This window comes from Salvelinus fontinalis, unplaced genomic scaffold (genome assembly GCF_029448725.1).
Source record: "Salvelinus fontinalis isolate EN_2023a unplaced genomic scaffold, ASM2944872v1 scaffold_0579, whole genome shotgun sequence".
NCBI classification, from domain to species: domain Eukaryota; kingdom Metazoa; phylum Chordata; class Actinopteri; order Salmoniformes; family Salmonidae; genus Salvelinus; species Salvelinus fontinalis.
The window spans coordinates 107,712-125,166 of record NW_026600788.1 but is presented as its reverse complement, the minus strand read 5'-3'; the positions used below and the strand labels follow the sequence as shown (position 1 = coordinate 125,166).

At 41.5% G+C, this 17,455-nt stretch overlaps 2 protein-coding genes and 1 long non-coding RNA gene across 4 annotated transcripts; 1 reads left to right on the top strand and 2 right to left on the bottom strand.

The window, feature by feature from the left end:
• Positions 1–3,898: 3,898 nt before the first annotated feature.
• On the bottom strand, positions 3,899–7,758 carry LOC129846536 (uncharacterized). Its single transcript, XR_008758269.1, has 2 exons — positions 7,669–7,758; positions 3,899–4,576 (listed from the first exon to the last, which is right to left on the bottom strand). It is a non-coding gene; the product is annotated as an uncharacterized LOC129846536 (long non-coding RNA).
• LOC129846535 (interleukin-15-like) lies at positions 7,758–15,124 on the top strand. Of its 2 annotated transcripts, none has more exons than XM_055914468.1 (6): positions 7,758–7,923; positions 10,770–10,864; positions 13,666–13,783; positions 13,938–13,985; positions 14,256–14,408; positions 14,633–15,124. In XM_055914468.1, exons 1-6 carry the CDS (start codon positions 7,912–7,914, stop codon positions 14,762–14,764), a joined length of 558 nt encoding a protein of 185 aa, XP_055770443.1. In that variant the 5' UTR covers positions 7,758–7,911; the 3' UTR covers positions 14,765–15,124. The 2 variants fall into 2 exon arrangements, with proteins under 2 accessions (XP_055770443.1, XP_055770442.1); XM_055914467.1 differs by lacking the exon at positions 7,758–7,923 and adding an exon at positions 9,529–9,802.
• Positions 14,947–17,375, bottom strand: LOC129846534 (B-cell lymphoma/leukemia 10-like). Its single transcript, XM_055914466.1, has one exon. The coding sequence runs from the start codon at positions 16,221–16,223 to the stop codon at positions 15,543–15,545; it is 681 nt and encodes a 226-aa protein (XP_055770441.1). The 5' UTR covers positions 16,224–17,375; the 3' UTR covers positions 14,947–15,542.
• Between the last annotated feature and the right edge of the window lie 80 nt (positions 17,376–17,455).

Sequence of the window (17,455 nt, the reverse complement as noted above, 5' to 3'; positions counted from 1 at the left end):
TGACACTGTCTTGATCAGCCTGTTGCATGATGACTAGGAACACCATGACCCGGTCCTAAATTACTTTGTAGAGTGGTGTGACGAATCACACTTGGTCCTCAATACCAACAAGACCAAAGAGATGTGCATAGACTTCAGGAAGTGTACAACGCCTACCTCTGCAACATCTATCAGACGCCAGAACATAGAGATTGTAGAGGAATACAAATATCTGGGTGTCCTCTTGGACAATAAGCTTCAGTGGAGCAAATGTACAGACCTGGTCTACAAAAAGAGTCAACAGAGACTACTTTCTGAGAAAGCTGTGATATTTGAACGTTGACTCAAATATCGTGGCCAAATGTTTTGAGAATGACACAAATATACATTTTCACAAAGTCTGCTGCTTCAGTGAGTTTAGATATTTTTGTCAGATGTTACTATGGAATACTGAAGTATAATTACAAGTATTTCATAAGTGTCAAAGGCTTTTATTGACAATTACATGAAGTTGATGCAAAGAGTCAATATTTGCAGTGTTGACCCTTATTTTTCAAGACCTCTGCAACCTCTGCAATCCGCCCTGGCATGCTGTCAATTAACTTCTGGGCCACATCCTGACTGATGGCAGCCCATTCTTGCATAATTAATGCTTGGAGTTTGTCAGAATTTGTGGGTTTTTGTTTGTCCACCCGCCTCTTGAGGATTGACCACAATGGGATTAAGGTCTGGGGAGTTTCCTGGCCATGGATCCAAAATATCAATGTTTTGTTGCCCGAGCCACTTAGTTATCACTTTTGCCTAATGGCAAGGTGCTCCATCATGCTGGAAAAGGCATTGTTCATCACCAAACTGTTCCTAGATGGTTGGGAGAAGTTGCTCTCGGAGGATGTGTTGGTACCATTCTTTATTCATGGCTGTGTTCTTAGGCAAAATTGTGAGTGAGCCCACTCCCTTGGCTGAGAAGCAACCCCACGCATGAATGCTCTCAGGATGCTTTACTGTTGGTATGACACAGGACTGATGGTAGCACGCACATTGTCTTCTCCGGACAAGCTTTTTTTCCGGATGCCCCAAACGATCGGAAAGGGGATTCATCAGAGAAAATTACTTTACCCCAGTCCTCAGCAGTCCAATCCTTGTACCTTTTGCAGAATATCAGTCTGTCCCTGATGTTTTTCCTGGAGAGAAGTGGCTTCTTTGCTTCTTGACACCAGCCCATCCTCCAAAAGTCTTCGCTTCACTGTGCAAAACTGTGCAGATGCACACAAAACTGTGCAGATGCACTCACACCTGCCTGCTGCTATTCCTCAGCAAGCTCTGTACTGGTGGTGCCCCGACCACGCAGCTGAATCAACTTTAGGAGACGGGCCTGGCGCTTGCTGGACTTTCTTGGGCGCCCTGAAGCCTTCTTCACAACAATTGAACCGCTCTCCTTGAAGTTTTTGATGATCCGATAAATGGTTGATTTAGGTGCAATCTTACTGGCAGCAATATCCTTGCCTGTGAAGCCCTTTTTGTGCAAAGCAATGATGACGGCACGTGTTTCCTTGCAGGTAACCATGGCTGACAGAGGAAGAACAATGATTCCAAGCACCACCCTCCTTTTGAAGCTTCCAGTCTGTTATTTGAACTCAATCAGCATGACAGAGTGATCTCCAGCCTTGTCCTCATCAACACTCACACCTGTGTTAACGAGAGAATCACTGACATGATGTCAGCTGGTCCTTTTGTGGCACGGCTGAAATGCAGTGGAAATTCAGTTAATTTGTATGGCAAAGAGTTTGCAATTAATTGCAATTAATCTGATCACTCTTCATAACATTCTGGAATATATGCAAATTGCCATCATACAAACTGAGGCAGCAGACTTTGAAAATTAATATTTGTGTCATTCTAAAAACTTTTGGCCACGACTGTACTATACTGACTCTGTTTTACAAATCTTTTATTGGGAGTATTTTAAGTTTTTGTATTGTTTGTTGGTTTGGCAATACCACTGTCAGCCAGAGAAATATGCTGAGAAGGATTATCACCAAAGCAAGCGAGGTACTTGGAGTCAAACAGATAGACCTGGATGAGATCTTTAAGGTCAGGGCTCTCCGCAAGTCTCACAAAATCATTTTAGACTCAAGCCACTCCCTGTACCCGGACTTTAAACTACTCCCCTCCTGGTGCAGGTATAGGGCACCCCTCGGCAGGAAAAACACAACTATACAATCATTTGTGCCAGGTGTGAAATCCCTCCTAAATAGCTTGGGCTAATGTTGCTATCAACCCAGTAAGACCAGCAGGCTGGTCTCTTTTTATTGGTATGTAACTTATGAAATTTGTTTTGTATTTAAAACGCCACATTAAATGTGTACATGACACTGCAACAAAATTTCCCCATCGCAGTGCCACTAGAGATTGTGGGTTCGAGTCCAGGCTCTGTTGCAGCCGGCCATGACTGGGAGACCCATGGGCGGCGCACAATTGGCCCAGCACGGCTCTCAACCTTCGCCTCTCCCAAGTCCGTACGGGAGTTGCAGCGATGAGACAAGACTGTAACTACCAATTGGATACCATGAAATTGGGGAGAAAAAGGGGTAAAAAAGAAGCCAGTGGCCTCCATCATTCTTAAATGGAAGAAGTTTGAAACCACCAAGTCTCTTCCTAGAGCTGGTCGCCCGGCCAGACTGACCAATCGGGGAAGAAGGGCCTTAGTCAGGGAGGTGACCAAGAACCCGATAGTCACTCGGACAGAGCTACAGAGTTCCTCTGTGGAGATGGGAGAACCTTCCAGAAGGGCAACCATCTTTGCAGCACCCCGCCAATCAGGCCTTTATGGTATATTTGCCAGACGGAAGCCACTCCTCAGTAAAAGCCACATGACAGCCTGCTTGGAGTTTGCTAAAAGGCACCTAAAGGAGTCTCAGGCCATGAGAAACAACACTCTCTAGTCTGATGAAACCAAGATTGAATTCATTGGCCAAGCGTTACTTCTCAAGAGATGCTTGATGAAAACCTGCTCCAGAGCACTCAGGTTCTCAGACTGGGACAAAGGTTCACCTTCCAACAGGACAACGACCCTAAGCACACAGCCAAGACAACACAAGGGTGGCTTCGGGACAAGTCTCTGTCTTTGATTGGCCCAGCCAGAGCCCGGACTTGAACTGGATGGAACATCTCTGGAGAGACCTGAAAATATCTGTGCAGTGACGCTCCCCATCCAACCTGACAGCTTGAGAGGATCTGCGGAGAAGCATGCGAGAAACTCCCCAAATACAGGTGTGCCAAGCTTGTAGCGTCATACCCGAGAAGACACGAGGCTGTAATCGCTGCCAAAGGTGCTTCAACAAACTACTGAGTAAAGGCTCTGAATACTATTATTACTTTAATATTTTTTTTATGTTTTATTTTTGAATTGTTTAACAGCAGAACAATACAATAACGCAAGAGTAAGTACAACAAAAGGTAATTCAACCCTCCCCACCCCCCAAAATAAGAAATAAATTAAAACAATGACAAATTACAAAAGAAAAATAAATACAATTAGAATAGTAATAATACTAATAATGACTAAATAAGACAAATGACAAGAGATACCAACATTTTTCTTTTAAATTTTTTTACCTTTATTTAACTAGGCAAGTCAGTTAAGAACAAATTCTTATTTTCAATGACGGCCTAGGAACAGTGGGTTAACTGCCTGTTCAGGGGCAGAACGACAGATTTGTACCTTGTCAGCTCGGGGATTTGAACTTGCAACCTTCCGGTTACTAGTCCAACGCTCTAACCACTAGGCTACGCTACACAAAGCAATACAAACAGTACATTACAGAGAGACAGTAGCTACATCAATCTACACGGATCTACAAGCTCACATCCACTAACCCCAAGGGATGTGTTTCCATATAGTCCAGGAAGGTTTGCCATATTTTCACAAAGTAGTAACATTTATTTCTTAAAGCATAGGTAATCTCCATAGGAATACACTTATTCATTTCAGAGAGCAATCTTGTAATTGAGAGAGGGGAATCTGATTTCCATGTCAATCTAACACATTTTCTTAGTGGCAAGGGTGATTTCTGTACATTTTATGTTGAAGTTATTCCTCAAATTCACATTTTGTGAAGTTACCCAGAAGGCATATTTCAGGTTCAAGTGAGAAAGGGACCTCCAAAATAAAGGCCAGGGTATCACAAACATCATGCCAGAAGGCTTGTAATTTAGTACACTGCCAAGTAGAATGACAAAAAGTGCCTTCTGTTGTTCCATATCTAAAACACGTTTCTGATATTTCAGGGTTATATCTATGTAACCTCTGAGGTGTCAGAGTTGGTGGAGGAAGTTGTAATGTAGAAGTCTGTATCTTGAGTTGATGGTTGCTGACACACTATCTTGGCATATTACTTACCATAGCCCCTCAATTGTAGTATTAAAATCGGATTCCCATCGCTCTCTTGACTTATGTACATCTGGTTTTGGGCGTTGTTGCATTATCAATGAGTTCACTGGATATACATCTATATGAGTAGATGATTTGGTATATCGCCAAGACTGCTTCTGAGAGATAAGTCATATCTCCAAGACTGCTTCTGAGAGAGTTTCTTAACTGCAAATAACAAAATAAATGATTATTGCATAATTGGTATTTCTTTTTCAGTTGCTCAAATGACATAAGCAATGTATAATAATGTTCTAAATCGTTATTCACTTCTCAGGCCAATGTTGAAAAATGTTGCTATCCAAGATCATTGGCAGGAGTCTGTTTTGCCACAGGGCTGTTTTGGGTGACAAGTTTTGTTTCAGACCAAATAACTTACCAATTTCATATCAAGATCTTACTAAATTGATGGTACCGGGATTGCTCGTTTTTGTAGATAATATTACTCCCAAGCTCGTCATTGAGAGCTAACATTTCCATCTGAGTCCAAGAAGAGACTGGTTCAGTTTAAAAAAATAATGAAATTAATCTAATTTGCACTGCCCGGTAATACATCTTGAAATTTGGTAGGCAGAGACCTCCTAGACTATAATCCCATGTTAATTTGGCCTGCCTCACCCTTGGAGTTTTACAGTTGCATACAAATTGTCTTATGGTCTTCTTAATTAAGGGACTTAAAGAAACGTTTGGGTAGGGATATGGGTAAAGATTGAAATAGGTACATCATCTTAGGCAGAACATTCATCTTAATACAGCTAATTCTCCCAAATACTGTGAGGCAGATCTATCCATCTATTCAAGTCATCCACCGCCTTCTGAACCAAGACAGAGTAGTTAAACTTGTACACATTTCTTAAGTCATTATCAACTGTGATTCCTAGATATTTGAACCCTTGTGGCGACCATCTGAGGTTCAAAGATGCTACAGTATAGTCAAAGCGAGTGAGTTAAGTATTTCACTTTTGTCCATGTTGACTTTGTAACCTGATATAGAGCTGTATGTATCCAAAAGCGTCTGTTGTTTTGAGAGGGGTCGGGTCAGCGAGGAACAAAATAATGCTGTCTGCAAACAATGAGATCTTATGCGTTATCTGGCCCACCTGAAAGCCCTTTATGCCAGGATCCATTCTTATGGTCTCCGACAGGGGTTCCAAGGCTCGCACAAAAAAAGAGTGAAGGGAAAGTAAATAGCCCTGTCTACTACCTCTAAAGAGTGGGAATGTGGCTGTCATCATGCCATTAGTTGTGATCTTGGCTTGCAGTTTATGGTATGAAATCTTAACCCAGTTGACAAACAAAGGACCTAAGTTAAATTTAGCATGGACCTTGAATAAGTATGGCCACTCCAGCCTTTCAAAGGCCTTTTCAGCGTCTAGAGATACTGCTATACTCGGATCGCTCCTCACACTGGCCATGTGAATTACGTTGAATAACCTGTGCAAATAATTTTTTCTGTATAAAGCTTGTTTGAGCGGTGTTAATCGGGCTTGGTAAATATTTTCCTAATCTATTAAACATCGCCTTAAAAATCGATGTGTAGTCGGCATTGAGGATCAAGATCTATAGGAAGAGGATCTTTCTTTTTTAAATCTATACCGTTATAATAGCTGTGGAAAAGGAGTCCAGGAGGCTCTGCATCCCAGCAGCTAAATTTAGAACATTGATCAAGAGAGGAATAATCAAATCCTTAACTCTTCATAAAACTCTGGGGGGAAAGCCATCCTGGTGATTTTCCAGGTTTGTAGTGAGGATTGTTTTTTTCGATTTCTGTTTTTGTAAAGGGCCGATCTAGTTCGTTTTGGTCTTCCTGTATGAGGTGCAGTAGTTCAATAGTAGACAGAAATGTGTCTCATTGCTGGTTCCGTTCCATCAGAAGTGTATAACTTAGAAAAGTATTGTTTAAATGAATCATTAATCTCTTCCTGGTTGTGAGACACTTGACCGTTCTGTGTCCTCAGATTTTATCTGCCAGGCCAAGACTTTGTGTGTTTTCTCCCCCAATTCATAATATCTTTGCCTAGTTCGAAGAATAGCCTTTTCAGTTTTGTATGTACTTAGGGTATTTTCTTTAAATGCTTTATTCACCAATGAGCGGTATGTTTCTTTAGAGACAGATTTGTGTTATTTTTGTAGTAATTGGATTTAATTATGTAATTCATTCAATTCAGCATTGTATTTCTTTTTGAGACCTTTGGTATAGGAAATGATTTGACCCCTAAATAAAGGCCTTTAATGTATCCCAGAGTACAAAACTATTGGGAGAGGACGGACAGTTTGTTTCACAGAAAAACGTAATTTGGTCTCTGATAAATTGACAAGATTCTGTCCGTTTCAAAAGAGTTGGGTTTAGGCGCCATCTATAGGTCCCTTGAACTCCATCCGGCATCCAAACAGAAAGTGTGAGAAGAGAATGATCTGAGATAGTTATAGATAAGTACTCGGTTTCCAAAACCCTATGGGTTACCTGTACTGATAGGAGAAAATAATACATATGGGTATGAGAGTAATGCGGGCAGGAGTAGAATGAGTAATCCCTATCTTGTGGGTGGAGCTGTCTCCATGTCTTTCATAAAAGATATAGTGCATTTGGCTGACTTAGGCAATGAGGTTGCTTTAGTTGAGGATCTATCCAGAATCATTTATCAAGTCGCCCCAACTTGTTCCCTGAAATTCTGCTACCTTGAGGAATATATCTTGAACAAAAATATTATCATAATTACGTAGGAGCATATACATTAAGCAAGGTCCAAGATTCAGAATACATTCTGCCATGGACAACTACATAACGTCCCAGTGGATCAATAATTGTTTCGGTTACACACAAGGGTCAATTATTTTTAATCAACACAGCTACTCCACGTGTCTTTGTGTTATATGAAGAGTCCTACCCATTCCCTCTAACTTGTTATGTTCTGTCCCTGTGTTTCTTGTTTAAAAGCAACATCAGTTTTTAACTTTTTCAAGTACATAAGGACTCGTTTTCGTTTAACTGGACCGTTAACAGTCCATTAATGTTTAATGATGTATGATTTACTATCTTAGCCATATTGTTCACTCAATACATGCATGCAAATGTCAGGAGTATGTCCAATAAGGGTGTTGGATATTCTATTGCATATTTTTGGTGTAGCCTGTAGTCAAACACATATTATAAAGGGAAGGTCTCTCACAAAACAGTAATGTAATAAAGTAAATAAAACAACCCCCCCCCCCCCCCCAGAGTGACATTGTTTTTGTTTACATGGATACTGGGATCTTACCTCATTGATCTGTCAGTAAGATATAGTATAATCCAGCAAAGCAGTCCTACCAGTTATGCAAGTAATAACGCAGGCTAGTGGGACACAGCCCAGCTAGCAGTGAAATGAACCCGGTCCGCTAGTCAGTCAACCATGTCCTGAGCCGATTGCCTGCAGTATGCAGAGAAAAGTTGCGACTTCGTTTTGAAGAATCTTCTCTCATGGATGATTTTCATCGTTGCAGGTTGAAGCAGCTTAAAGGGAATGTTCTTGGAGGTAAGTTATTTTTTCAAACGGTCAAATGCCTTCCTGCATTTCACCATTTCGGGACTGATGTCTGGAAAGAATTGAATTGCCTCCCCGTTGTGTAGGATCATAACTTTCTCTCTGTCCTGGTACCTCAGGAACCAAACGAGGAAGGGTTGTGGGTTCTGATCAGGGGATGGGCGAGTGACCTGTGTGCCTGTTCGATAACCAGAGGTTCAGAACACCAAATGTTCTTTACCCAGTAAGTAGGGGATAATGGCAGCAGAGAAATCAACGGGGTCCGTCCCCTCACAGCCCTCACGGAGGCTGATAATTATAATGTTGCGTCGCCTACTGTAGTTCTCCATCTTGTCCTCGGCAGTGTTGATGCACTCTTCAGCTTCTTCTATTCGTGATCCTAGCGTATTGATAGTCATTGTCAAACCTGAGATGGAACAGAGGGCACATAGATACACATACTAATCAGGGGGAATGGGAACCAGGTGTGTGTAATGAGACAAGACAGTCCGGGGTTGGTGGTGATGATCCAGTTCAGTGACGCCTAGAAGGCCGGTGACGTAGACCTCCATTCATATTGAGCCAGTCTTCTGCCATCAGCATTATTAGGCTTAAAAAAGTGCATTTTCCTATGATTTGAGCAGTGTGGGGCCAGGGTGCCGCCACTGCGCTGAAGTGGTATACTAAAACATTAGACTTATTCAAGGCTGGCAGGTCTGGAATCTGTACTGTGTGGAAGCTGTAGCTGCCCTATCACTGCTAAGTCAATAAGATCTAAAACTACAATAAACGTTATGCTCTTTCTGTAGGCCTATGTTAATTGTAGATTCATTTTTTGTATACAATAGTCTACTCTAGTGGCACTACAATGATAGTTTGAGTAGTGATTTGTCAGTGTAATCTAGTGTCAGATCAGATGTAGGCTACTTGGTTATGGGTAGTCATATATATGTGAATGATAAGTAAGTCTAATATCCATGACGGGCGATCAACCACTCCCATCTACCTCCAGTCAATGGTCAAACCGTACTCTAGTGATCATCAACTAGATTCAGCCGCGGGACGATTTTTTTCTTGAGCGGATGGTCGGGGGGCAGAACATAATACAAATAATTTGTAGAAGGCAAATTGACTGCATGAAGCCCACACAGATAATGTTTGACTAAAACATCATTTAAAACCTTGTTACATTTGTATACGATCAAATGTTTCTCTCTCTTATGCGTGGGAATACTTGGGAACTATGTGATTCGCATTGTGCAGCCGTCCATCACCCATTAAAGGCATTATCAAACACAGGTGTGGTATATGAGTGGGTACTAAATGTTTACTCTCTTTGAGCTGGGTTTAAGAATAGGTTCTGGTGGACTAAAACACTATATTAATGGAGACATTCTTTGCGTAATCTCCGGGAATTTCATATAGCCTTTCTTTCGACGTTCTTTCACTGCAAGGTATAATTGGATTACAGTGAAATATTTACAGTATTAGAGGTAATTTGAATTAAATAGTCATTCATAGAATTTGAGGATTGACATCAAACACCCGCTTCCATGTGAGTATGACGATGTTGTGAGGGTGTGTGCAGCATTTAGGCTACAGCAAAGCCAGCGCTGGTGAGAGCGCCATTCCGCGCACCATGTGTTCAGGGTGCGGGCACAGAGTTTATGTCCTCGTGCAATACTTGAGCCAAACGTTTCTTTGATCTGGAAACTTGCCATAGAAACGAATGGTTGGAATTTACGACACATGAAATGGATAACTCTCGGATAATGTTAGAATGTGATCTTGGCTTTTGCCCTAACTGCTAGGGGGGCAGCGAACAACGCTGATGACAGCTTTTTTGACAGTGCTCCTTTTTTGCATTCGTTTATTGGAGCGCAGGGCAAAGGTATGCGATTTACAAATGTTAAGTTGTCATTAGCTTACATTGTATAGGTTATGTTCGGGTACAATATTGGATATTTGACAGGCTACAAGGTTATCGCTAAAAAGTAAAGGTTCTAGGGAGTTCCTGCGACAGTCTGACTTCTAAACTTGTTTTATTGTATACCTAATGCATATGCGTGGCGAGTAAATGTATTTAGCCTAAACCACGGCTTCTTTTTACATTGCCTTCTGTCATATTATTCAGCCACACAGTGAAATTATCGGATCGAAGTGCTTCTTCATGAAACAAAGTCCATGCGTGGCACACTGCCACTATGTTTATAACCTAGTGAATTTACTTTGTCAATCACAGTAGTTTGTAAATAGATTTTTGACTTGAGATGACTCATCCGGCCTACTGACATTGACGTTAAAAAGAGATTGAAAATGCATATTTGTTGGTTGAAAATACGTTTATTTCAATAGCTTGTCCTCACACGGGACACTTGGCACAATTAACTGTAAATTACATTTAAACCACTTGGTGCTGAAGTAACACATCTGTGGTCTGTAGACCAGACAACTAGTAGGCTATTTTGCCTTGATCTGGAGAGTATCTGACTGTTAAATTTACAATAACCATCCCTAACCAGTAAACATTGTTACCTATTTCAGAAATTCAACAAGAAAGCTCACTCTGTGTTAACGTTCAGATCTATCAGCTAAAAACGGGTTTATTAAGAATATTTAGGGAATAATGACAGAACTGTATGTTCTTCTGTTATTTTCCAATGAATGTATAAAAATAGTTACTTTCTCTCAGAAGCTGTCAATAGTAAAAACTACTTTCACTTTCACATAGTTTTTTTGGCTGTGACCCAGCTTGGGGACAACATCTAGCTCTGGGCGTTGACCGGCGCTAGAAAACACTTTCCTGTGGATTTTGAACAACAATCCAATGTGTCTTCTTTTTGTGTGATTGTTTCTAGAAAAGAGTGCGATGGATCTGTCTCTTCTGGGGATTCCATTACTATCAACACCAGTATCTGAACACTGAGCTCTGGAATTGCTTCTTAATATTGAGGTATAGCCCCTTATGAAACACACACAGCAGCATTGCTTGCTGCAGTTTGATTACATTTCTGATGTACGTGTTTTTACAGCGAGCTTGAAATGTAGCTTTAACTTTGCATGGCCAGGAGCGTAGCTGTTATGCATTCATTCTGTTCACTGTAACTCCCTGCATGCTCCCTGTAATCCGTTTGTATGACACCAAGCCATGCACTACTCAGCATTCGTGAGGTTCTCGTATCTATACACTTTCAAGTCAAGTGCATTGCTAAGATTACGATTCATTTATTAAACAGCCGGGCGATGACATCATTCATCTTACTGCTTTGAGGGTAAATCTAATACTGTTGTTATGTCTTCATTACATCACTATTGCGCACTGGGAAATCTATTGCTATGGTGCCCATAGTGGGTTTGACACTTGATTCCATGCTATTAGAATATATTGTAATGAAACAGCAGGGGGCAGGTCTCGAACCCTCGACCTTTTAGCCCGAAGTCCGGCGCGCTATCGACTGTGCGGCAGAGTCGATTTCCGCGCTTATAAACCCAGGGTCGTTACAATATATTTGGGCATTTGAATGCTTCAAACATACATGCCGGGGTGCACCACTCCTGTCCTCAAGGACCACCGTTTGGTATTCCTTCAGTCAGACACTTATTGGCACCTGGGTAAGCAAGTGCATGGACTCTCCAGTCATCCAATGACATACCAGGCAAAAGTTTGGACACACCTACTCATTCAAGGGTTTTTCATAGTTTTTACTGTTTTCTACATTGTAGAATAATAGTGAAGACATAAAAACTATGAAATAACACATGGAATAATGTACTAACCCAAAAAGTGTTAAACAAATCAATATATAATATTTTAGATTCTTCAAAGTAGCCACCATTTGCCTAGCTTTGCAGGCTATTGGTATTCTCTCAACCAGCTTTACCTGGAATGCTTTTTCAACAGTCTTGAAGGAGTTCCCACATCCTGAGCATCCCTTCACTCTGCGGTCCAACTTATCCCAAACCATATCAATTGGGTTGAGGTCAAGTGATTTAGGAGGCCAGGTCATCTGATGCAGCACTCCATCACTCTCCTTATTGGTCAAATAGCCCTGACACAGCCTGGAGGTGTGTTTTGGGTCATTGTCCTGTTGAAAAACAAATGATAGCTACAGAATGCTGTGTAGCATGTAGCCATGCTGGTTAAGTGTGCCTTGAATTCTAAATAAATCACAGTGTCACCAGCAAAGCGCCATCACACTGTCTCCTCCATGCTTCTCGGTGGGAACCACACATGCGGAGATCATCCGTTCACCTACTTTGCGTCTCACAAAGACACGGCGGTTGGAACCAAAAATCTGAAATTTGGACTCTTCAGACCAAAGGACAGATTTCCACCGGTCTAATGTCCATGTTTGTTGGCCCAAGCAAGTCTCTTCTTCTTATTGGTGTCCTTTAGATTTGGGGAGATAGGTAGTCTAGTGGTTAGAGTGTTGGGCCAGTAACCGAAAGGTTGTTGGATCGAATCCCCGAGCTGACAAGGTACAAATCTGTCATTCTGCCCCTGAATAAGGCAGTTAACCCACTGTAGGCTGTCATTGTAAATACGAATTTGTTCTTAACTGACTTGCCTAGTTGAAAGGTGGTTTCTTTGCAGCAATTCGACCATGAAGGCCTGATTCACGCAGTCTCCTCCGAACAGTTGATGTTGAGATGTGTCTGTTACTTGAACTCTGTGAAGCATTTATTTGGGCTGCAATCTGAGGTGCAGTTAACTCTAATGAACATATCTTCTACAGCAGAGGTAACTCTGGGTCTTCCTTTCCTGTGGCAGTCCTCGTGAGAGCTAGTTTCATCATAGTGCTTGATGGTTTTAGCGACTTCACTTGAAGAAACTTTCAAAGTTCTTGACATTTTACGGATTGACTGACCTTCATGTCTTAAAGTAATGATGGACTGTCATTTCTCTTTTCTTATTTGAGCAGTTTTTTCCATAATATGGACTTGGTCTTTTACAAATAGGGCTATCTTCTGTATACCACCCCTACCTTGTCACAACACAACTGATTGGCTCAAACGCATTAAGAAGGAAAGAAAATCCACAAATTAACTTAACAAGGCACACCTGTTAATTGAAATGCATTCCAGGTGACTACCTCATGAAGCTGGTTGAGAGAATGTCAGGAGTGTGCAAAGCTGTCAAGGCAAAGGGTAGCTACTTTGAAGAATCTCAAATATAACATTTTGATTTGTTTAACACTTTCTTTGGTTACTACATGATTCCATATATGTTATCATAGTTTGATGTCTACACTATTATTCTACAATGTAGAAAATAGTAAAAACAAAGAAATCCTTGAATGAGTAGGTGTCCAAACTTTTGACTGGTACTGTACATTAATCAATTAGGGACCAGGGAGAAACAAGAACCAGCATGTGGAACTTGAGTGGCTGATTTGTGCAACCCTAATAAAAGAGTACATGCATGCCTTTTGACATTTTTAGTTGTATTTATTTAACTAAGCAATTAAGAACAAATTCTTATTTACAATGATGGCCTTCCCCGGCCAAACCCTAACCCGGATGACGCTGGGGCAATTGTGCGCCACCACTCCCAATCATGGCCAGTTGTGATACAGCCTGTATTATTTCAGACTCCTGATTGGAAATTAACACTTTTTTTAACCATATGACGTATAAAATCCTTAAAGAGATTACCACAATCATAACTAAATAAACTAGGGACATATTAGTTCATTGTATTGTGTGTTACGTTGTGTATCATCCCTGTATTCATCCGTACTTCTTCTATTAAAGCTGCCTGAGTGCCACCGCACATTTGCCCATTGCTGGTGCTGCTGAAACTCCCGGGCTGACAATACAAGACGTTAGAGAGCTTCAGGAGGACTTGAAACAGTTGAAAAGTACCATAGAAGTAAGACTACAGCTAATGAATGTCCTGTAGTCCTGCTATGGCGTGTTTGGTGTGAAATTAGGGTAAAGGGGAATTTTCAAAGGACTAGTAACATGTGTTACATTGAAGGATAAGAAGAAATTATTCATACAACTGTGGTTTTCTTTCTTGTCAGAAATCAGATGCCTGTTTGTATGCTCCTACCAATGAGGACATCTACAATGTAAGTCCTTGTAGCAATATGCAATACATAGAACACACTGTCACAAACAGTTTTTTATTTTGGTTCCTTTGAAAATGCGGTGTGGGGCGTCATGGAAAAAGGGTCCAGTGTGTTAGAAATGCCAGGGCCGATTTCTGGTCCCAGTCTGCCCCAGTTTGTAATGCCATGATTATAACATACCTCTTTTGCATACTTTTATAGATTTCCAGATCAATGTTTTATAGTCTGTGTATATACTGTAACACAGCCTGTGGTTCTGTTCTTCCCCAGGACAACTGCCTGTTTAAGTTCATGCACTGTTACTTATTGGAGTTGGAGGTTGTCCTGATCGAGGACATGCAGGTCACAGATAACGACCATGATCAAATAAAAACATCCATCCACCATCGGAAAAAAACATTGGAAGAACATGAACGCCAATATGTAAGTTAACCTTTAAATAAGTTCTGAAGTTTATCCCAAAAATGTATGGTACAACAGCAATGTAGTGTTGTCAGAAGTCCTGACGGTCCATACTTCCAATTGTTCAACAATACATTTTTAATTGGCATTCATTTGATTAGCAGCAACAGTATTTTGAATGCCAATGTCACTCTGCTTTCATCTAAATGTCAATTATATTGCTTCTCTTTTTTCTGCATTTACAGAACAGTTCTAGATGCTCACCGTGTGAGGCACAGAGAGTTGCCAACTCCACAATATTCCTCTACAACATGGAGCGCCTTTTGGAGAGAATAGCCGCAAACTGTCCGCCGAATATAATGGAAATTTGTGTTTAAATTGTTTTTCATAAATAACGTAGCAAAAAATGTTGTTTGTGTTCTACCTTTGGTCATGATAGTATGTGAAGAAATTAGCAGAGTGACAGCTAGTGCTCGTGTCCTAATGTATATTACCTCTCAGTTCAAGTTTAATTGTAACTAGCTGTTTATATTTTTGTATATAATAACTTTTACATCTGTACTTTTGTCATATTTATTAACACATTGAAATGCCTATTTGGAGCTTTACGTGTTTTTGTTTCATTATCCAAGTCATATACACACTAACTGTCCCTAACTAGTTTCCCTTGAAGAGTTCTCGTCAGTATGTCAAAATTGCACATCCTGAATCAAAATAAAATCCCAAGAAAACATAAACATGTTAATTTGATCATTTCCTAGAATATGGGTGCCTGGCAGAAGTTCAAATAGGGACATGAAGTGGGACTGTGCCCCAAAGAAACAGGAAGCTCTGCCTTGCTCCATTTCCTGATATGAAACTAAAGCTCTACAGTACAACGTTCTGGCACACATCCATTTTGTAATAATTCTGTTTGTTTCCTGATTGAGAACTACAGGATTTTTTGCATTTCAATAACGTTTTTAGTAAAACATTTTATTGCTAGAACAAACGTGTCAGAAACCACGTCTCGTGGATTTACTGTAGGCTTTTATGATATGGAAAATAAAACATTCGATAACGATGACATGTACAGTTATGAAACAATAAAACCTAACCCTTTACTGTCCCTATATAATCCAAACTGTTTGAATCCAGACATTCTGTATTACTCCATCACAGAAAGGGGTTTGAAAAGGAACGGAGGGTGTGAAACTGGTCACTGCTCTCAGACTCTAAGGTCCCGGGCTCGGTGTCCTCAAGGGGCACTGAAGGGGCGCCCTGCTCTCCTGGTTTCGGGAGACTGGGTAGAGAAGACACACTAACTCCTTCAGGAAGGGCACTCCAGGAAAAGGATGCTTCATTTTGACCCCACTTGTCTTCGGAGTTGGACAGAGAGGTTTGGATGGACTGTGCTTCACCACTGCCTTTGTATCCAGTACTGTCACTCTGAAACGACACAAAGGGAGTTCTCTCTTTGCATATACAGACCGGCGAAGAACTACCTGCTGCTGACAAGATGGCCTCCTCTCTCCTCTCCATCTTCACCGCCTCGACTTCGCTGGTGATCTTCCCGATGACAAAGTCCTTGGTCCTCACTCGGCGTATGGACTCCACGAGGTAGTCGAGGCCCCTGGGGGTCTCGGCTAAGTAGTCCAGCATCCTACCGGTCTTCTTGCTGTTCCCCACCCTGCAGCAGATGTCCTCGGCGTCGTCCCGCGTAAGGACCCTCCTGGACCGAAGGTAGTCCAGGTGGCGATCGGCCACTAGCTTCTCACAGAGGTACGGACGCAGACGCTCCAACGCTTCCTTCTTGACCTCCGCCATGTCTTCGTCAGTGGTACACCAGGAGTCCATTTTCCAGCCAATTGCCCGTGAGCTCTTTAGTTTTCTGAAGCTGCTGCTCAGGCTCTGGAATGCCCAGTGTAGCCCAGTGTTGGAATTTCAGATAAGGGTTTGTAATATTAGCAACTGACTGAGATAATGTAGCAAACCCCTTTCTAACCCTGGTCAGTCATTGAAGTGGTAGGAGTTGGAAGCCAATATTGTGAAAAAGGGAACTACCTCAGATCAGTTCCCTATTAGGAAACAATGAGGCGAGAATGAGTGGCGTGTGTGTGTGTGTGACCACCAGAGAAACCAGACCCCACCTGGACCCAGCCTGAACACGGAGGGGACTGACTGGGGACCAGAAACACAAAGGGCCAACGAGGCGAGACGCACGAACGCCATAACACCACCTCAGTCCCATTGTTCTGCCTCCGTTTCATCTCTCCCCGTTCTCTCCAAATATTTGGACGAATGCTCAGAATAACATGCTGGTACTGAGAATATTGCCAATATACTGTTGAAAGGAACCCAATGTTTTTCTTCAAAGATCTTTTTCTTTGTTTTGTTTTGAGGGTTGTGTTCTCCTGTACTTGAAATGCAGAACTATGGTTTTGTGGATATCTTATTGTTCCAGGAGAGTTTGGTGTTTTTGGACAACGGAGCGCCCCATTGGTTCATTTATTTTCTGAAGATCATGTGATTCATTGTAATTCCAAGATGCTGGGAAGAACCTGAAATGATGCAAAAAAATAAGAACTACCGTATTTATGTCCCAAATGGAACCCTGTGCACTACTTCTGTTCCCTATACACAGGAATATGGGGGCTGTTTGGGATGCATCCTATGTATCAGTTCCTTCCAAGAAGAGGTACAAAAAACTCTATGTAACGTTAGTGTTCCTTCATCGCTCTAGATTCAGAATGAAGGTTCCCTAGTAGATTAGATTTCCAGAACGTTTACTACATACAGTGCCTCTCAATAGAAAAGCGAAAAGGAAGCCAATGATTATAAAACCAAAGAACTGACTGAGATAATGTAGCAAACCCCTTTCTAACCCTGGTCAGTCATTGAACTGGTTGGAGTTGGAAGCCAATATTGTGAAAAAGGGAACTACCTCAGATCAGTTCCCTGTTAGGAAACAATGAGGCGAGAATGAGTTTTTGTGCGTGCGTGCGTGCGTGCGTGCGTTCTTATTTGGACATTCCTGCCTCAGAGAGATCAACATCCATTGCCCTAATTAGATAGACATTATGAAAAGA